Here is a 20,371-nt window from a genome sequence, read left to right on the forward strand (position 1 = left end):
GCGGTCAACGTTGGAACTGGAGGATGCGGACGGAGAGTCACTCAACGTGGAAGATCCTGCGACGAACAAGTTCACGCTCAAGGACATCACTCCTGATTCTATTCCGGCGATCCGCACGCTGATCAGCGACGTGATGCTGGACATTCCGTACTATCTGTCGCATCATAAGGAGAAGATGATCCGCGCCGTGGTCAAGGAAGCGAACCGCGTGTATCGGCTGTGGTGCAAGAACAACCCGGGGTTCCAGGAGTACGGGCGGGTGCACCTGATTGCGCACTCGCTGGGGAGCGCCATGGCGACGGACATTCTCAGCAACCAACCGACCAAGCTGCCGAAGATTGACCTTGACTCGCCGAAGATTGAGGAGCGGTTCTTTGAGTTTGACTCGAAGAATGTTTTTTTCTGCGGGAGTCCGGTTGGGCTCTTCTTGCTACTGAACCGAGGTTGGCTATTAAATAACATCCTGCATCCATCACGCAGCTGGCTGACTTGACTAGCAAACCTGCTCCCGCGACAAGGGAGGAACAAGCCCGGACACGAAGGCGATGACCTCGCCCCCGGCATCGCTGGGGAGGCGAACACATATGGATGCCTGGCACTGGACAATCTGTATAACATTATGCACACGACAGACCGTAAGTACACGACGGCAGCCGACCCAAGAAAAAAAAACATCGAACTGAATCCAGGGGACAGCCATCGCATACCGGCTCAACGCAGCGGTAGACCGAGACCTCGCGGAGAGTCTCAAACCCGCCGCGGTTCCCAGCTCGAGCACATCACTCCTGAGCTCCTTTGGCAGCGTCTTCCGCTGGTCCAGCAGCACCGCCGGAAGCGTAAGCGCAGCGACCGGTCGGTCCACTACCGGCACCGTTGCTCCCGGTCCAACCGTACCGGCCGGGACGACAACCCGCGGCGTCAACGCGACCACCAGCCCACAGCACGCCGACGATCGCGATCGCCCAACCTCGGCGGTCTCGCAACTCCCCTCGACCGTTGAGCTCGAAACCCACAACTTCACGCGCGAGGAAATCGCCGAGAAGCGCATGTCCCTGCTCAACGACAACGGGCAGATCGACTACACGATCTCCGGTGGGGGCGGGCCGCTCAACATCCAGTACCTTAACATGCTCAGCGCGCATAGCAGCTACTGGATCCTGCCGGATTTTGTGCGGTTTGTGGTCGTGGAGATTGCGCGGAGGCAGGATAAGGATGGGACATTGATGGCGTTGAGGGCGGTCAAGAAGAAGGGGTGGAGGAAGTGATCTCTTTTACATCTGATACGGAGTACAGGGGGGGGGGGGGTGGTGTGTCAGTGTTAATATACAAAGGTGATAGATGCTGATATACACTGTATCATTGAGAAATATCAAATCAGGTATGTAGAGCCAGCTATTCAATTCCCGGGAACGATCTGTCCCATCATCAAAGCCTCCACAAGCTCCCCCTCCGGAAGACTTTCTACCCCCGGCGGCAGGACAAGCAACGCGTTGGCCTTGGCCATGCTCGCCACGCGGGAGCTTCTCTGTCCGACGCCCTCCAATCCCGTGCTGGATGCTCTTAGCCGACCATCGCGCGACGCCGTCACAACAGCACGATGATACTCCGTCCGTTTTGGATCCCGCGGGATGGGATGCGCCAGTACGGCCCTAACCCGCGGTAGCCCTCGTGAAGGCCTATCCTCCGTGCCGTCCGGGTGGCTAAAGCCCATCAACTTATGCAGCGCCGGCAGAACGAACAGATGCATCGTCACGAGCGCCGACGCCGGATTGCCCGGGAGGGCAAAGATGGCCACTTGTTTCCGCGGGTTGTTGGAGGTTTTGCGCGGTATCGTGGCGAACGTCGTCGGTTTCCCAGGCTTCATCGCCACGCGCCCAAAGTGGATGGTACCGCCTAGCAGCCGCTCGATGGTCGGCTTGAGCAGGTCGCGCTCGCCCATGGATACGCCGCCGGTGGTGATGATGACGTCGACGGGGGGATGATCCATGGTCCCCCGTAGGGCATCGCGGAGGACTGTCTCGAGGTCTTTGGACGAGTCGGAGACGATCCCGAGGTCGACGGTTTCGATCCCCCATGCCATGAGACATGAGATCAGCGCCGGGCGGTTCGAGTCGCGGATCTCGCCCTCATGTAGCGCCCGCTCGGCATCGTGCCGAACGAGCTCGTCGCCGGTGCTCAGCACGCCGACGATGGGCTTCGTGTACACTTTGACGTCTGTGTTCCCCGTAGATGCGAGCAGGCCGATTTCCCCGCCCACCGCGGAGAGGACGTCACCCTTGCTCAGGATCTTGGATCCCTCGGCGACGTCGCTGCCGGGTTCGCGCACGTTCTCGCCGGGTTTGATGTCATCGGTGAGAATTTCCACTGTGGCTTCCTCTTTGCCATCTATTGTGGTGGATTTGACAATCGTGTCCTCGACCATGACCACAGCGTTGGCGTTGGGGGGCAGCGGCGCGCCCGTCGTGACCCGCACAATCTTCCCGGGCCTCAGTGGTGGCAGCGAAATTGATGACCGTTCGGCGTGCGAGACGTATGCCACGGGGAACACGCCTTTTGTGTTTGGGCGGGTCTCCTTCGCGATCACGGCGTAGCCGTCCACAATGCTTGCCCGATACGCGGGCACATCCTCGTTGGCGTAGACGTCCTTTGCGAGGACATGGCCAACGAGATCCTCCTCGACGGGGACTTCCTCGACCCTCGGGGACGGAGTCTCCCGCTCGATGATTGCCAGCGCCTCTTCCACGGAGATCATCGGGTACGGGGACGTACGGTGTCGTCGAGTAGGGCCAGCGCTGGGATCATTCGACATTGGCCGGTCCTCGGGCGAAGTGTGAGGCTTTGGAACGACGTGTCCGCCGCCATGATGATGATGATCATGACGTCCCCCTCCAGCCGCGACCCCGGCTTCCGCTTCGAGTTTCTTGACCCCGCCAGCATGCAGAGAGCGAGAATCCGCCCCCGCAGCCTGCATACATGCATGCGGCAGCACGTCAATGACGGCTTCCAGATTCTCCTTGGCGCCTTTGACGGACCCGGGCAGGGTCAGGATCAAGGACTTGTTCCGGACCCCGGCCACGGGCCGAGACATCATAGCAACTGGATATCAATCAGCAAGACCATGTAGAACAGAACATTGAAGCCAATACGTACAAGGCGTTACCTTCAACGACTCGGCAAGCATGCCATGCCTATCGTAGACCAAGCATAGAGTCTTGAATCAGCGCGGACACGCTCCCAGCTCGACGAGATGAACAGCTCAATTGCTTACACCAATCCCGGCGCATGGCGATCAAGTAACGGCGCAACGGCCTTGCGACAGCTGTCAGCAAAGAACTCCCGATATTTCATTTCAACCGTCCCATCCCAATGTCCGTTCGTTCACCCACCTCGGGCGTGCGATCCCTGACTGCAAACCCGGTCCCGCCGGACGTCAGGATGAGATTATATGTATTCTCGCCATCGGTCCACTCCCGAATGGCCTGTTGAATTTGCGTTTCATCATCTGGTAGGATCTTCACCGATGGAGCGGCCCATTTGTCGCGCCGGTTTGTTGTGTTGTCGGTAAACACGGCGGTCAAGGCGGGGCCAACGCCGTCGGTTTGGGGATCTCGCGCAGCCGTGTCCGAGACAATTAGGATGGCGGCCGTCAGCGAAGAACCTGACATTGTGATAATTACGATGGATTGATTGATGGTTGGGGAAAGGCCAAGGGAAGTATTGAAATCTATAGTCGCTGGCAATTGATGACACGAACTCTATCCGATCGCTCTTGCATCGGCCTACCGCTTCCAGCTCTGCAAGAGTGGATGGTAAAACTACAATTGTACATTCGAGGAACGGATTGAACATCTGTACAGCCACTATCATTGTCATATCGTAAAGCCTCATCAAAGTGATCAAACCCATACGCCCAGTTCATATGAAATGCTGAGTAGACACGAAATAATACATCCACGGAGGCAGCCCCCATCATCATTCCGTCGCCGTCTATTTGAAGTCCACTGCACGACCGCCGATCAAGAGGCCAACAATCAAACCAAAGAGACCCAGAACCGAGCTGAAGATCTCAATGACAAGAATCCGGACAAACCTGGGGATCATCGTCAGCAAGCCCTGTCTGGACGCCATCAGGAGGGGTTACCTACAGGCTCCCATCCGCCGCATCAGCCAGGGCAGCTCCACTGCCATTGATGCCAACGGAGATACCGCAGATTAGGTTACAGAATCCAACCGTAAGTCCTCCCCAAAACAGCGCATAGCCGGTGAAGTAGTTACTGCCGGAGTAGATGTTCTCAATCGGCACGGAATTCAGCTTGGCCGAGTACACAATGGCCATGATGACGCCGTAGATAGCGACGACCTCGCAGAAGATAATCGAGATCAGGTTCTTTGTTCGGATTCGCGGGGCCTTGACGCCTCCACCGATAATCGACGACCCGGTCACGAAGATCCCCCTAGATGATTTGAACCGCACGTCAGCGCCGCGCGCATCGGAATGTGATTGTGCCATTGTCATACCATGCTGCACCTGCAACCGACAGGCCGATGCATGCTGCTATCCCGATATTCGCCCATGTGTATGGCGACACCGTCTCGAGGAATTGTCCAACCTGGGAACGACACATCAGCATCGCACGCAGGAACAGAACAGCGTCGGGCAGCTCACGTTAAACACTTCGCCCTCGCCATGGAAAAGGAGGTCTATACGACACAGTTAACACTGGCCTGATTGGGACGGAAGGAACATCAACACTTACAAGCTCCGACAACCCCAAGAGCCGCGGTCGCAAGTCCGGCGGGATAAATCAGCCCCATGGCTGGCTGCCCTTGAATATCACGACACAAACCACGGGATCCGGGAGGGCGAGAGCACAAAGGACCGGCTCCAAGAGAACAGCAGTTCGCGGTGGTGATGCTCTTCCTGATGCCGGCACCACCAATCCACCATGGACTGCAGTCTCAGCGAAGGAGCTCCAGTTCCTTGACTAAGCCAACTTAGGAAAGAAGTCTTACTTGATTATGTAATATAGATTGAGCTGTACGGAGTAACTAGAAATGGTCACTGTCATTTGAAATGACATGTCATTTCGCGCAACGAAATGACAGAAATGACAAATGACGCCAAGAATGACACACGCTAGTAACAGAATTCTGTATCGTACTGTAGCGCGGTAACATAATCACGTGGCCAATAACTCACCGAGTCCGCGAGACTCGCAAACTCGCAAAATACCTTCACTTGTCCGTCATCATACAAGTATTAGGTCTATAAGGCGGCCTTTGATAAGACAGCCCCGTTCTGTTTGCTGATAGTACTAGACTACGAGCCATTCCTGACTTCAACTGAAATGATTTCCTCGACAACTTCTGTTGATTGATGCTATGGTTGGAAAATGATAAGTGCTATATATGTACAAGTACGGTACTTGTGCCATATTCAACACCTCATGCAAAGTCCGCCGCTCCCTGATCTTCCGCAGAATAGTACTACTCATCACCGTGACCTGCCAAAGTCTCCTCAAATGAACTACCCCATGATCCTCTGCGCGCGAAGCTTCCGCTCCATGTATTCATCGAGAACTGACCAGACTTTCTTCACGGTGCTGTAAGTGTCAGTGGCAAAAGAGCTTATGCTGATGTACTCTGCAAACTTGAGCAGTTGATGCCATCTGATCTTGACTGGAGCTGCATAAACTCTTTTGCCACTGACACTTGCAGCACCATGAAGAAAGTCTGTCATTTCTCAAACAGGACTCCCGAGTTGCACACGCATTCACAATTCCTTGCGACTCGCATGGGATGCAGTTAGTCCTGAAAGACATCCTTCGCCTTAAGTCGATCAAGGAGGTCTTCGAGCCAGCAGCGAAAGCCGTCGAATACTTCAGGCACTCGCCAAAACAGTATGTTTTTCTCCGGAGATATCAAGAATACCACTACGGGAAGCATTCCTCCCTTGTCGGGTCGGTAATAACTCGCTGGGGTTCGTCGTATCGGATGGTGAAATCCCTCTTGAGAACGCAAGAGGCGGCACGTGACTGGGCCAGGAAAACGACGGAGAGCTCAGTTACAAAGGATGTTTTGCGAGATATGGGATTCTGGAATAAATTGGAGGAATTGGCTAAGCTCCTAGCCATCATTGACGAGCCGCTGAGGATGTCGGTGAGCCAAAGCGCTAGTGTAATGAAGGTTAGTTTCTTTTCTCTGGAGCGTTTTACTACTAAGAGTACTTACACTTTAAACAGGTGACAAAGCGATGGCTCGATCTACATGCAAATCTCAAAGCGAAAGCAAAATCAACGCGCTTCGAAGAAGATGTCCTTAATTACCTTGAGGGACCTTCGTGGCGAACCCGGACAGAACGCCAACTGAGCAACCTCCACCTCTTGGCCGCTATTTACAACCAGAAACCCTTCAATTCAACCTTGAGCAGCACGAGGCTTATGTTCAGACGGCGATCATCGAGTATGCCGGAAGGGCTGCACTACAGCAATTTTACGATTACCGGCGCAAGGATAGGAGCCTTTTTAACGCGCCTTGCTGGAATTATCAGGATGACTCACTGCTGTTCTGGAGCGTTCAGTCCAGCGTGACACCTGAACCTGCAGAACTCGCGATCCGTTTACACCACACAGTGGCGAACTCTGACGCTTCGGAGCGGAGTTTCTCAGAAATGAAACTTCAGCACAATAAGCTCCGAAATCGCCTAGAACTGGCCAGGGTCAACAAATTGGTCTACATAGCCATGAATGCCAGGACCCTGGACTATGTGAAGGAGATAGAGGATCAAGAACCTATGGAGAGAAAGAGATCGAAGAATTGATGCTCGCAGAAGAAGATGAATACATGGAGCGGAAGCTTCGCGCGCAGAGGATCATGGGGTAGTTCATTTGAGGAGACTTTGGCAGGTCACGGTGATGAGTAGTACTATTCTGCGGAAGATCAGGGAGCGGCGGACTTTGCATGAGGTGTTGAATATGGCACAAGTACCGTACTTGTACATATATAGCACTTATCATTTTCCAACCATAGCATCAATCAACAGAAGTTGTCGAGGAAATCATTTCAGTTGAAGTCAGGAATGGCTCGTAGTCTAGTACTATCAGCAAACAGAATGGGGCTGTCTTATCAAAGGCCGCCTTATAGACCTAATACTTGTATGATGACGGACAAGTGAAGGTATTTTGCGAGTTTGCGAGTCTCGCGGACTCGGTGAGTTATTGGCCACGTGATTATGTTACCGCGCTACAGTACGATACAGAATTCTGTTACTAGCGTGTGTCATTCTTGGCGTCATTTGTCATTTCTGTCATTTCGTTGCGCGAAATGACATGTCATTTCAAATGACAGTGACCATCCCTAGCTATAAATACCGAGTAGCGCGGGCGGTGAGCCCTCGTGTGCTGCGCCCATGCTGGCCGTTAGCCGGGAGCCGTTGGTTGTCACCGTCCGCATATGAGAGATGATCCGTGTCCTTCTTGATGCATGGCCGCTTGGTTGTTTCTTGCTTTGTGACATGATATAACTGCCCTCTCTGGTCGATTGATCCCGTGCCACGACTTATTTACGATTTCCGAGCGTTGTTAGAAGCCACCTCTAGCCGTCATGGCGTCGCAGTCGGCCGTGGGTTCGTACTCGAACCCCCTCAAGAAATACAAGTACGTTCGTCCTTGTGTCGCTCGGTCGAACCACGACTAAACTGTTGAAGGCTGGTGTTCCTGGGCGAACAGAGTGGTGAGTGGCGGAATGAATTCACACCACACGTGTCGGCGACAGCTAATGCCCCGTGGCAGTGGGCAAGACCTCGCTCATCACGCGGTTCATGTACGACTCGTTCGACAATACCTACCAGGCCACCATCGGCATCGACTTTCTGTCCAAAGTAGGCTCCGCGATGACACCGTTCCTGCGCGGTTGCCTGGATGTGCGTGGCTGACGGGGAAATCGGTGGACAGACGATGTATCTTGAAGATCGCACCGTGCGCTTGCAACTATGGGATACTGCTGGACAAGAACGCTTCCGCTCGTTGATTCCCTCGTACATCCGCGACTCGAGCGTCGCTGTTGTCGTGTACGATATCTCCAACGCCAAGTCGTTCCAAAACACCCGCAAATGGATTGATGATGTCCGCGGTGAGCGGGGGAACGACGTGATCATTGTTCTTGTCGGTAACAAGACCGATCTCAACGATAAGCGGGAAGTCACGACGGCACAGGGCGAGGAAGAGGCCAAGAAGAATGGCCTGATGTTCATTGAGACTAGTGCGAAGGCCGGGCATAACGTGAAGCAGCTGTTCCGACGGATAGCGCAGGCCCTGCCTGGCGTTGAGAACGAGCCCAACCGGGGCGAGAGCCAGAGTATGTTTGACCAATTGTACCTCTCTCATCGAGTTTTGGTTACTGATCTTGTCTGCAGTGATCGATGTCAACAATATCACCCCGACGCAACCGACAAGCAACGATACGTGTGCCTGCTAGTTCGGTCGTGGTCCATGATTTTCTTCTCCTGTCCATAGTCGATGCAATTCTCTTCCAGCCGTGTTCTCCGTTCTTGGGCATGTATACCTTACATGATGTTGGATTACCCATGTCTAGAGATGTCGCTTTGGAATGCTACGTCTTGCTTGTCCCGACACGACCGTTTTCCTCCGAGTCTATCCTCAAATCCTCAGCCGTTCACTCATTGTCCTTGTAGGGAGCATTCGTCAACCTTGATGGTCTACTCCGTATTCGTATGACTTTTGAAGGGGCACGTGCCACATTGTGCCCTGTGATTCTTTTGATGTCAATCGGTACGCGTACGAGTAGGTACTCCATAGTCCATCCAGGTTCCCGTTTTGCTTGGCCTGTTTCGTGTTATGATGGACCTCCGTCACTTCACATTATGAGCAAGTCCTCGACAAGGAACTTCGATCGAAGCGAGTCATGTTCACTCCATAGCAAAAGCAATGAAATCGTTTCCGCCTGACAAATGACGCCTCATCGTATTCCTCCATCGAAGTATTCCGTACCTACTCCGTACTTGTACAGCTTGGCCTTTATCTCATCCTAGTTGAAAGACTCGATGGACCATCGGGAGTGAAGAATGAATTGAGGACAAAGTTTGACCGAAGAAAGACTTCCCAAAAAGCAAGCTCTGCCAGGCATCAGAATTACAGTACAGTATTGAAACGGACCTCGGAGTGGAGAGTCCGACACGCGGGAGAGGCTGGGAAGTGCCGAGAGAGGCTCCTTCCCAATCGGGAATGATCAACGTCATGGGCTGGGCAAGACGGCAAGTGCCCTCTTGGCAGACCCCGTGGTCTGCGCCTTCCGACTTTTACATAATCCAGCCTCTCCCGAAGAAAAAGCATCAAAGATCCGTCAGCGCTGTTGTGGCAGCAGAATATAATCCCCCATAAAAATCGTCCTCCAGGGGCGACAAATCTACCGCAGACCCTGCGGTCCGGGAGCTCTCGTTGCTCCCCTTTCGTTCCTTTTTCCTTCTCGTTCACCCTCTCAGCAATCGCGGTGGCTGCCGCCATCGCCCCAAACCGCTCACCATGGGCTGGTCAAGCCGCATTTTCCGCATGCCGCGGCCTCGGGTACGTTAAGTTCTCTCACAGACAAAAAATAAATAGGATAGACATGCTGATCGCGGCAATGGGCAGAGTTTCATATATGTCATGAGTCTGCAAACCGGGGCCTCGCTCATTGCCCTCTCTCTCCTCCTCAATAAGATCAGCGGTCTCTACGGGATCCTGGCCTTTTTCACGGGCTATCATCTCTCTCCAGTGCAACTCTCCATGTATATATACTCGATATTGGCTTTGGGTCTGGCTGTGTTCCTCTTCCCGCACATCCGAAAGCGCTCGCCGTTGCAATGCTTGGCCTTGGCATGGTTCTACTTCTTCGACACTGTCATTAACGCGGCCTATACGGCTGCCTTTGCGGTCTCGTGGTTCCTGGTAGTGTCGCAACACTACCACAATGCGCCGACATCCGGACCCGGGTCCACCATTGAAGACACATCCGGCTTTTCCAATCCCAAGTACAATGTCTCGTCCGTCCAAGTGTCTGGGAACGTGCTGTCGCCGGGAAATGACGCTTCCATGTCGGCGAGCCCGGCTGATGCCCCTGCCGGCAGTACAGGCGGCACATCGGATGGCTCACCGAGCGTGGGCAACGGGTTGGACCAGCCCGAGAGCCTGGAGAGTCTCATTATGATCTGCGGCCTCTGGGCAATCCGCCTTTACTTTGTCCTGGTCATGTTCGCGTTCGCGAGGGAGACACTGCATCAGCAGCTGCTGAATGACTCGCAACCGCGCTACAATCAGCTCCCGACCCATAGCCGGAACGCGTCCCTGGTCACCAACGCGGATCTGGACCGAGAGCCGTTCCAGCCGCACACCCCGGAGGGCCAGGGCTGGCAGGGTGTCTTGGGTCGCGCGATGACCTCGGTCTTCCGTAGCTATTGGCTGACCCCGGATCCTCCCTACGAGGATCAGCCGCCGAGGTGGATGGCTGGGTTCAGGAACAGAACCCACAGGCGCAACATGCTCTCCTGGCCACGACACGAGGAACGAGAACGGCGCCGCCGATCTGGAACGGGGCCACCTGACCCGTCGCATGCCGTCCTGCAAGCCGCGTCTCTGATGCAGCCGACCACGAACGACCATTCAGCGGATTCGCCGGCCGTGAAGCTGCAGAACTTGCATGACCGTTCATAGCAGCGTCAGCTGGCGTCTTCGTTCCTATTTACCTCATGAACTCCAACCAACGACCATCGCTATTTGGAAGGTCGAATGACCCTAGATGATGTCGCAGCGAATGTGAAGCTTGGATTTTTGTCTGATGTGGTTCATCCATTTGTTGAGACCAGGATCGGGGCTTTGAATGGGTCTGTGTGGGCTCTGGGTTTGTAGTACCCTTCGATGATTCATCTGGCTAGGGGGTCTTGGGTGTTTTGTGCTCATTGTGATGACATGGACATATACATAATCTAGCATACCCAGACAGGAGTCTGGTGTCGACTATGTACAAAATTTTGGACTGCATTCTCGGACTTGGACTGTTTTTTCTTCTTTTATTCAGTTGTTTCATTCGGATAATTCCGTTCTCGAGAACGCCCTGGGGGTGGTGAGAGAGCGTGGCATGGTTAATAGTGTGTTATATATGTGATCTTGCATTGCTGTCTATCATCTACACTGTCAATGGACTTGTTCTCCAATCTCCATACCCGGTGAACTGAAAACGAATGGCGTGATGGAATTCTCTCGCCCGAGAAGGTCGTACTTCCGATTATTGTCAATGTCGACGGACAATCAACACCCCAACCCATTGCATACAAGTTTGAGTTGACAGAATCTGTCTTCAGCGACATTTGAGATGTTTCATAGATAGAATCATCAAACGATTGATTCTTGATTTTCGGAGGAGGATGTGGGAGGAGGAAGCTTTTGGGTCAGACATGAACCTGGCATCTAAAAAGGACACCCCCCAGCACGTGCATATCAAGCACGTGATTCTGATCCCCGCACGCATTCCAAAACGGAAATGTTTGATTTACGTTTGCATCGATGTCGTGATCAGCGACCAATCAGCGAGCAGCTGAATGACTCCGATCGGCCATCGTCAATCCAGGGATTTTCCTGGGTTGGAGGATTATGAGGAGAAAAAAAAAGAAGTTTTAGAAAGATTGAGTATAAAAAAGATATCAGAGAGCCGTCCGCATCTTTCTCTAACTCCAATTGCCCGGTCGCAAGTATCGGCTTCGAGCCATCCTCCATGAGGTGGTGATTGCAGCACTTATCTTGACCCCGCAGAACTAATCTACTATCTATTTCTCCAAACCGTCGCTGATAATGGGGTCCATCACAACCGCTGCCCAAGCGGGTGAGTTTTGTCCACTGGATTGGGTGCTCTGAGGCACTCTTCTTTAGTGCGCTCGCTGACATTCTGCGCCAATAGCGGCGAGGATCGCGTACCTGGCAAGCGATGTCGTGCTGTCCGTCCAGCCGTCGTTACAGACGGATTCGCTCTTCTCCAAGACGTTGAATGAGCTTGCGCAGAATGCGGAGCGAAGCCTGGTGTCCAATGCCGTTCCTGAAGTAAGTCGGCGCCGTCTCGACGGGAAAAGATTGGGCCCTTCGTGCTGACGGCTTGTCGCAGGTCCGCCCCGTGCGGTTCAACGAGGACCCTCTTCTGTCGGTTTTCCACCCGCTCCAGTCTGGGAAGCTTGTCTCTGTCACGGCCTCCTCGGGGGTGCTTCTCGCCTCGATTCCGCATCTCTATCGTCTCGCAAACAGCCCCGTCGTGATCCATGTCGCGGTCGAGTCGACTCCGTTCCCCGACTTCTCCGCCATCAGCTCGATCCGACAGTGCGGATTTTCGTTCCTCCAGTCCGAGACAATACAGGAAGCGCAGGATATTGCTCTGACGGCTCATGCGCTGGCGCTGAGGTCTGGGAAGGGTGTCATCCACTTCTTCGACCCGGCCAATTCGGCGGATGACGATGCCATTGCGGTCGAGAGCGCGGATGTGGTTAAGAAGGTCCTGAGTTTGGGTGGCGTCCGGTCGGGGACGCAAATGGAGGAACAACCACTCTACGTTGACTCGGGACGGGTCGCGACGGTTACTGATCTGCAACCCGACACTACTTCTACTGCCCAGAAAGCGGCATCGGCCATTTCTATCCCCGAGGCTTGGAGCACCCAGCAGGGTTCGTCTGTTGGCTCCTCCAGGAGGGGCAGCAGCTCCGATAGTCAGGCGATCACCTCGTCCTCCGCGACAACTGTGGAGGGAACAATCCAGCGCCCCGTGAACGCCGCGGATATCTTTGAGTGGATGACCCAAATCTGGGAGATCCTCGCGGCGGCCACCGGAAGGAATTACCGACCGATCGAATACACTGGTCCCGAGAATGCAAAGGATGCCATCTATGTCTTCGGGTCGACCGGGTTGTTTGTAGATGTCCTGGGAGGTGATGACGTCGTCAAGGAGCTTGAGAACGTTGGCCTCATTACCGCCCGCATCTATCGTCCATGGATCGGCAGCCAGTTCTTGAATTTGATTCCGAAGACTATTGAAAGAATTGCAGTTGTCGAACAAGTTCGGAAGACGACAAAATGGGGCCCGTCTTTCTTGGATCTCCTGTCTGGCTTGAATGCTGCTCCCGGCCAGACCAAGCCCCCGCGTCTTGTAGGCTATCGCCTGGGGTATCTCGAGCCGTCCACGGCGGTGCAGGCGCTTCGCGGGATCGTCCAGAACTTGAGGACAGCTACGCCTGTCCAGAATTTGGAGGTTGGTATTCACAAGGAGCCCGTCCTCCGAACCAAGCTCCAGCAGCCCAAGATTGAGAATGCCTACTTCAAGATCCTTGACCAGCTGTTTGGTAGTCGCTTGCATGTGGCTAACCAGCTGTCATCGGACAACGCTGGTGTCTCTGCTACCATTGCCGCCAGCCCCGAATATGGGTTTGGTTCGTTGATCGCCCGGGCCGAGCGTCGAGAGCGTTTCATTGCGGAGGTCACGGAAGCCGCCAAGTCCAATGACTTTGTTACGGACCGCCCGCGGACATGGCTCTCCAAGTGGGCTCTTGTCGCTCGTGACCCCAGCAAGGCCAACAGTGTTGCTGCGGACGTCATCAGCCGCTTGACGGTAGATGGCTCCAAACTGGCTCGGCAGCTGCTGGAGAACAAGCAACTCTTCTACAAGGAGTCACACTGGCTTATTGGGTCCGATGCATGGGCTTACGATATCGGAAATTCCGGTGTGCATCACGTCCTCGCGTCTGGCGCCAACGTCAACATGCTCATCATCGATTCTCAGCCGTACTCGGAGCGTGTTGCGGCCGATGCCACGCGACGGAAGAAGGACATTGGTCTGTATGCCATGAACTTTGGCAACGCCTACGTTGCCTCTGTTGCGGTGTACGGGTCGTACTCGCAGGTGCTCCAGGCTATGACGGAGGCCGATCAGTTCGAGGGACCTTCGGTCGTCGTAGCCTACCTGCCGTACACGAAGGAGGACGATTCGCCTCTGACCGTGCTCCAGGAGACGAAGAAGGCCATTGACCTCGGCTACTGGCCCCTGTACCGCTGGCACCCGGGCAAGGATGAGGACGGGCAGCCCAAGTTCTCGCTCGATTCCGACCGCATCCGGCGCGAGTTGGAGGAGTTCCTCCGCCGCGAGAACAAACTGACGCAGCTGATGCGACGTCACCCCAAGTTCGCTGCCAACCTGTCCGAATCCTACGGCACGGAGGTCCGCGCGCTGCAGAAGCGCAAGGCAAAGGAGTCGTACGAAAAGCTGCTGGAGGGTCTGTTCGGTGCGCCTCTCACAATTCTCTTTGCTTCCGACAACGGCAACGCCCAAGGCCTGGCCAAGCGCTTGGGCAATCGCGGCCGCCTAAGAGGCTTGAAGACCATGGTCATGGCCATGGACGATTACCCCATTGAAGATTTGCCTACGGAAGAAAACGTGGTGTTCATCACCAGCACTGCGGGTCAAGGCGAGTTCCCGCAGAATGGGCGCCAGTTCTGGGAAACGGTCAAGTCGTCCGGTGACCTCGACCTGTCTACTATCAATTATGCCGTGTTTGGTTTGGGTGACAGTCACTACTGGCCGCGTAAGGAGGACAAGATCTACTACAACAAGCCCGCGAAGGATCTGGATGCCCGGGTGGCTTTCCTCGGTGGCAAGCGACTCACCGAAATTGGATTGGGCGATGATCAAGATCCAGACGGCTTCCAGACCGGCTACGCCGACTGGGAGCCACGGCTGTGGGCAGCTCTTGGTGTCGACAAAGTTGAAGGAATTCCCGACGAGCCTCCACCGCTGACGAATGAGGACATCAAATTGCAGTCCAACTACCTTCGGGGCACAATCGCGGAGGGTCTCGAGGACGAAAGCACTGGTGCTATCTCCGCCAACGATGCCCAGCTGACCAAGTTCCATGGCACGTACATGCAAGATGACCGCGATGTCCGCGATGAACGGAAGGCGCAGGGTCTGGAGCCCGCATACATCTTCATGATCCGTTGCCGTCTCCCCGGCGGTGTCGCGACGCCGAAGCAATGGCTGCAGATGGATGAGATCAGCAGCGCGTATGGAAATGAGACGATGAAGCTGACGACCCGGCAGACGTTCCAATTCCACGGCGTCATCAAGAAGAAGCTGCGTCCGGCCATGCGGGCCATCAACAGGGCTCTGATGACCACGCTGGCAGCGTGCGGTGATGTCAACCGAAACGTGATGTGCAGCTCGCTGCCGGAGCTGTCCGAGTACCACCGGGAGGTGTATGCCATCTCGAAGCGAATCAGTGACCATCTACTGCCGGCGACCACCGCATACCACGAGATTTGGCTTCAGGATGAAAATGACAAGAAGGTCCAGGTCGCCGGAGATGCGGTGCAGGACCATGAGCCTCTGTACGGCCCGACGTATCTTCCGCGAAAGTTCAAGATCACCATTGCGATCCCACCTCATAATGACACCGATGTCTACGCACACGATATCGGCCTGATTGCGATCCGGGGTGCAGATGGTCACCTGGAGGGCTTCAACGTCCTGGTCGGAGGTGGTATGGGTATGACACACAACAACAAGAAGACGTACCCGCGGACAGGCTCGATGTTCGGCTTCGTGCCCGCTGAGCAAGCGCATATCGTGTGCGAGAAAATCATGTTGGTACAGCGTGACCACGGTGACCGCAAGAACCGTAAGCACGCTCGGCTCAAGTACACCCTTGACGACATGGGCATTGAAACATTCAAGGCCAAAGTGGAGGAGCTGCTTCCGGATGGGCTGCGGTTCGCGGAGCCTCGACCGTTCAAGTTCGACTCCAACATCGACACGTTTGGCTGGCAAAAGGATGAGAAGGGCTTGAACCACTTCACTTTCTTCATCGAGAACGGCCGGGTCGAGGACACGGCGGACTTCCCCATGCGGACCGGGCTGCGGGAGCTGGCGAAGCTGAACAAGGGCGAGTTCCGCCTGACGCCGAACCAGCACCTGATCCTGTCCAACATCGAGGACCGTGACCTGCCGGAGATCAAGGCGCTGATGGCCAAGTACAAGCTGGACAACACCAACTACAGCGGCCTGCGCCTGTCGTCGTCGGCGTGTGTGGCTTTCCCGACCTGCGGTCTGGCGATGGCCGAGTCCGAGCGGTACCTGCCCATCCTGATCTCAAAGCTGGAGGCCACCCTGGAGGAGGTCGGGCTGTCGCGCGACAGCATCGTGATGCGCATGACAGGGTGCCCCAACGGCTGCGCGCGGCCGTGGCTGGCGGAGATTGCGTTCGTCGGCAAGGCCTACGGCGCTTACAACATGTACCTAGGTGGCGGGTACCACGGTCAGCGACTGAACAAGCTCTACCGGTCGTCCATCAAGGAGGACGAGATCTTGGAGATCACGAAGAACCTCTTCCGGCGGTATGCCAAGGAGCGCAACACCGATGGGGAGACGCCGGAGCGGTTCGGCGACTGGTGTATCCGCACGGGTATCATCAAGGAGACGACAGAAGGAAAGCTGTTCCATGAGGGAGTAAGTTCATGATTTGATCACGTCCTGGCCGTGATATATGCTAACTGGAAGCCAGGTTGCCGAAGAGGATGATGAAGAGTAAAGGGGATGATTTTTTTTTATTCTCTTAAAAAGTTGATTTGTGGTTCATGCATAGTATTCGGAGCACGAATGGTTGTATTGACCTTGAATGTACATGACATCGATTTCATGTTTGTTTCATGGATAGAATGGTGTTGATGTCCATCTTCAACCAAGCCCTTATCAGCCACCTGCTTATCTTATCGATATTATCGATAAGCGGGGTGAAAATTACGATTACCAACTTCGATTTCTGGACACGAGAGACGACAAAACATCCATGACAAATCCCAGACCTTCAAGTACAATGACAGTCTCCTAGATATAAAGTAAACCTAATTCACTACTCTCCTCAACCTTTTCCGCATGAGGCCATTAACCCAACAACAACGACAACAACCATACCAAACACCATGACCGACGACTCATCCGACCCCATCATCACCTCCTACGACATCTACCTCACTGACTCCCAACAATCCCAAATCCCGCGCTACGTCTTCCAATACGTCGACCGTGCCACCAACCGCCCTTACGACGAGCGCCATGGCCAAAAACCCACCGCCGTGCGCGTGAAGCCGAAAACGGGCCTCATTGAGGTCGATGTACCGATCGATACGCAGCTGAACTATGACGTGAACAAGGGGAGGAAGTTCGGCGAGGCGTTGAAGCAAAGTCGATTGGCAAGGGATGGAACCGGGGGAGCGTTTGGGATGGCTGGGGGGTTTAACCCCGTGGGACAGCAGCCCGGGGCGAGGGGGGCGGTTAAGGCCGAGGATGTGGAGATGGCGAGTGATGTGAAGGGGGAAGGAAAGGTGGATACGATGTTGAGGGTTCAGACGTTGGGAGGGAGGGTTAAGGATGCGGAGGATGGGGATCCGTTGTATATGCTGGGGGCTTTTCGGGGGAGTATGTTTTTTTTTTTTTTTTTTTTTTTTTTTTTTTTTTTTTTTTTTTTTTTTTTTTTTTTTTTTTTTTTTTTTTTTTTTTTTTTTTTTTTTTTTTTTTTTTTTTTTTTTTTTTTTTTTTTTTTTTTTTTTTTTTTTTTTTTTTTTTTTTTTTTTTTTTTTTTTTTTTTTTTTTTTTTTTTTTTTTTTTTTTTTTTTTTTTTTTTTTTTTTTTTTTTTTTTTTTTTTTTTTTTTTTTTTTTTTTTTTTTTTTTTTTTTTTTTTTTTTTTTTTTTTTTTTTTTTTTTTTTTTTTTTTTTTTTTTTTTTTTTTTTTTTTTTTTTTTTTTTTTTTTTTTTTTTTTTTTTTTTTTTTTTTTTTTTTTTTTTTTTTTTTTTTTTTTTTTTTTTTTTTTTTTTTTTTTGGTTTTTTTTTTTGGTTTTTTTTTTTTTTCTTACTTTCGAAAGGCGGGCAATGGCTGACGGTACTGTTTTTTGACTAGAAAATCTCTATCTTTCGCCCGTCTCCGCGGTCGTGCAATTACGTCCGCAATTACACCATGTCGATGCTGTGGAGGAAGCTTCCCGCATGCGGGCCGCCCGCAGCAAAAAAGATGTCGATGACGAGGCAGCACCGACCGAAGCGCGTGTCGTCGATGTCAAGGTCAAGTCCGCCGAGGGCGGGGAGTCCATCCTAGGCGGCAATCTCGATCTCCTGCGGCAGATGCAAGAGGAGCGCTGGGAGACTTACGAGTGGGTGGATGCGGAGGTGAGTCTTATCCTCAATCCTCATTCGAACTTCTGCTAATCTACCCACCACAGACCGAAGACGCCTGGTTCGCTTATGAGAACTACATGATCCATCACGAGCCGGAGACACTCCCGCAGCTGGAGACCCTGATCGACGAAGAGGAGTACCTCGACGCGATGAGTGCGCCGCGGATTGACCCGGCGAGACCGGAGATGACAGGGTGGGCCATGAAGCAGAATCGGAAAAAGCAAAAGGAAGCAAGGGAAGTAGTCATTGAATGATGCATTGATGTATATAAACATGCGCTTAATACATGTGTGATGATGATCTACAACAGAAGCCACGGCAACGCTACATGATCTCGCTTGGCCAGGCCAGGGAGCTGCGTTTCTGAGCAGATAAAGATGATCCCGGAACGTTCACCCTGGCATTGAACAAACACACTGCGGAGACATTCACTGGAACTTGAACCGATGAGCCGGAACCTCGCGGGAATCCATCAAAAACACAGTGCACATATCGCGGCGCCGGGGGGGCTTCTTGTAGAATAGGCTATTGACTATCCCAAATTTTACTTCGATGAATCCTCAGGACGCTGGCCATAGACGACGTAGCTGTGGGTGTCAATTCATGGTTAGTTTTACATCAAAGAGTAGTCTTGCTGAGAAGCTAGGTGGATACTCACAAGTCGAACAACGAGTGAACGTTGCGCTTCCGGCCATCGGCGCGGGCCTTGCTGGCAAGAAGCATGACTTCCTCCTTGGTCCAATTCTCGTTCCGCGTCAGAGCGGCCAGAGCTCCGCCCTCGAAGCCGGCTTCAGCCTGAGCCTGCATCCAGGTACCGACTTTCTTCTGTACAAAGAGGTCAGTGCTGAATTTAATTATATGTCTTCTACTGTTTGGAGACAAAGTAGGGAAACTGACAAGATTGGGATCTTTTGGCCAGACGCCGTAGGGAACGGCGAACTTCTCCACGTGGACGTTTACGAAGCCAGCGTCATTGAACCACTTTTCCAGCTTGGGACCGGGACGGACCTCGTACCCGGCCTTCTCGAACGCGCCGTAGGTTTCGTTGAAGTACTGTTGGAGCCCGGTGCCGTCGAGACTGCCGTCTTCCCGAGTAAGGGTAACCGTCCCAGTCCTGGAATTCAACCCAACCACCGGGTTTGACTGATCTGTTTTCCGTTAGAGCCCAGAAAGAAAACAGGGAAAAGTCCCAATTGCATAGTACCGATAGCACTGCTTGATCAGCTTTTCAAAATCTCTGATCGAGACGGCCAGGTATCGCGCGTGGATAAAGTCAAATGGGTTGTTTTCATACGCCCATTCCGACTCGATGTCGTCCACGACGAACTTCACATTCGGAGGAACCCTGCCAAAGCCCGTCAGTCGAGCGACTTTATCACGAATTCTTGGGATCGGACTGACAGAGTCGGCTGGATCGGGCTCAAGTCACAGCCAATTACCTGGAACAAACCGATCCGGTCTCAACATTCTGTCCATCAGGGATCGCTTCCGATGGTATACTATATTTTACCTCCGCCTCTGGATGTTGGTCCGCTACTATGAGTCAGCATCCGTATTCTGCGTCATCCAAGGCCTAGCAAGCAAACTTACCAAAATCAATGGCCCAGAGGCCTGTCCCCGTCGCCAGGTCGATCACCCGCTGCGGTTTCTTGACCGGCGCCAGGTACAGTTTCCGCTGCAACACCCGGAGACACATCTCGTGCACCATGTCCAGGCGATCGTTTTCCGATTCATCATTAGGGAGCAGGTAAGCTAGAAAGCAACGATCAGTTTGGAGATCTTGGACGGTCAGGCAAGAAGAGGTCAGGTCCTACAGCCATCGCGGAATTTGTGGTAGCGCCGGCCGTTCTCATGGCGATAGTCGAGCACCGATGAGGTCAACGATGCGGTGTAGGACGATCTATATATGTCGAAGAACATGCGTGAGCATGCTATTGGGATCAGGAGCGCCATGTCGTCTTATCACGTACAGTTCATCACCATAAGACGAGTCATTCTCATACTGTGCGAGTCAAGTAAGCAACGTGCTTTGATGTACCGCAATGGAGGAACCTCGTTATCGAGGTGTCGACTTCAACGTTGACCGGGGCATTGTTAGTGGAGGTGGTCTGTCCCTGCGCAGA

At 53.4% G+C, this 20,371-nt stretch overlaps 8 protein-coding genes across 8 annotated transcripts; 5 read left to right on the forward strand and 3 right to left on the reverse strand.

Annotated features, from left to right (window-relative positions):
* Positions 1-1,396: 1,396 nt before the first annotated feature.
* Positions 1,397-3,181, reverse strand: VTN31DRAFT_6418 (uncharacterized protein; the record flags this gene model as incomplete). Its single annotated transcript, XM_069407026.1, has 2 exons — positions 1,397-3,096; positions 3,151-3,181. The coding sequence occupies 2 exons, from the start codon at positions 3,179-3,181 to the stop codon at positions 1,397-1,399; spliced, it is 1,731 nt and encodes a 576-aa protein (XP_069258593.1).
* Positions 3,182-3,987: 806 nt separating this feature from the next.
* VTN31DRAFT_6419 (uncharacterized protein) lies at positions 3,988-4,815 on the reverse strand (the record flags this gene model as incomplete). Its single annotated transcript, XM_069407027.1, has 5 exons — positions 3,988-4,090; positions 4,146-4,454; positions 4,519-4,610; positions 4,667-4,701; positions 4,758-4,815. 5 exons carry the CDS (start codon positions 4,813-4,815, stop codon positions 3,988-3,990), a joined length of 597 nt encoding a protein of 198 aa, XP_069258594.1.
* Positions 4,816-5,799: 984 nt separating this feature from the next.
* Positions 5,800-6,590, forward strand: VTN31DRAFT_6420 (uncharacterized protein; the record flags this gene model as incomplete). Its single annotated transcript, XM_069407029.1, has 2 exons — positions 5,800-6,186; positions 6,243-6,590. 2 exons carry the CDS (start codon positions 5,800-5,802, stop codon positions 6,588-6,590), a joined length of 735 nt encoding a protein of 244 aa, XP_069258595.1.
* Positions 6,591-7,602: 1,012 nt separating this feature from the next.
* VTN31DRAFT_6421 (uncharacterized protein) lies at positions 7,603-8,475 on the forward strand (the record flags this gene model as incomplete). Its single annotated transcript, XM_069407030.1, has 5 exons — positions 7,603-7,655; positions 7,706-7,731; positions 7,791-7,879; positions 7,953-8,355; positions 8,414-8,475. 5 exons carry the CDS (start codon positions 7,603-7,605, stop codon positions 8,473-8,475), a joined length of 633 nt encoding a protein of 210 aa, XP_069258596.1.
* Positions 8,476-9,539: 1,064 nt separating this feature from the next.
* Positions 9,540-10,706, forward strand: VTN31DRAFT_6422 (uncharacterized protein; the record flags this gene model as incomplete). Its single annotated transcript, XM_069407031.1, has 2 exons — positions 9,540-9,581; positions 9,648-10,706. The coding sequence occupies 2 exons, from the start codon at positions 9,540-9,542 to the stop codon at positions 10,704-10,706; spliced, it is 1,101 nt and encodes a 366-aa protein (XP_069258597.1).
* A 1,134-nt stretch (positions 10,707-11,840) lies between these two features.
* On the forward strand, positions 11,841-16,606 carry VTN31DRAFT_6423 (uncharacterized protein; the record flags this gene model as incomplete). The annotated part of the gene is made up of 4 exons (XM_069407032.1): positions 11,841-11,871; positions 11,947-12,086; positions 12,148-16,524; positions 16,580-16,606. The coding sequence occupies 4 exons, from the start codon at positions 11,841-11,843 to the stop codon at positions 16,604-16,606; spliced, it is 4,575 nt and encodes a 1,524-aa protein (XP_069258598.1).
* A 391-nt stretch (positions 16,607-16,997) lies between these two features.
* Positions 16,998-18,502, forward strand: VTN31DRAFT_6424 (uncharacterized protein; the record flags this gene model as incomplete). Its single annotated transcript, XM_069407033.1, has 3 exons — positions 16,998-17,493; positions 17,974-18,239; positions 18,293-18,502. The coding sequence occupies 3 exons, from the start codon at positions 16,998-17,000 to the stop codon at positions 18,500-18,502; spliced, it is 972 nt and encodes a 323-aa protein (XP_069258599.1).
* A 1,181-nt stretch (positions 18,503-19,683) lies between these two features.
* VTN31DRAFT_6425 (uncharacterized protein) lies at positions 19,684-19,956 on the reverse strand (the record flags this gene model as incomplete). Its single annotated transcript, XM_069407034.1, has 2 exons — positions 19,684-19,781; positions 19,839-19,956. 2 exons carry the CDS (start codon positions 19,954-19,956, stop codon positions 19,684-19,686), a joined length of 216 nt encoding a protein of 71 aa, XP_069258600.1.
* Positions 19,957-20,371: the final 415 nt, after the last annotated feature.

Source organism: Thermomyces dupontii, assembly GCF_041956625.1.
Source record: "Thermomyces dupontii strain NRRL 2155 unplaced genomic scaffold VTN31scaffold_7, whole genome shotgun sequence".
Taxonomy (NCBI): Eukaryota; Fungi; Ascomycota; class Eurotiomycetes; order Eurotiales; family Trichocomaceae; genus Thermomyces; species Thermomyces dupontii.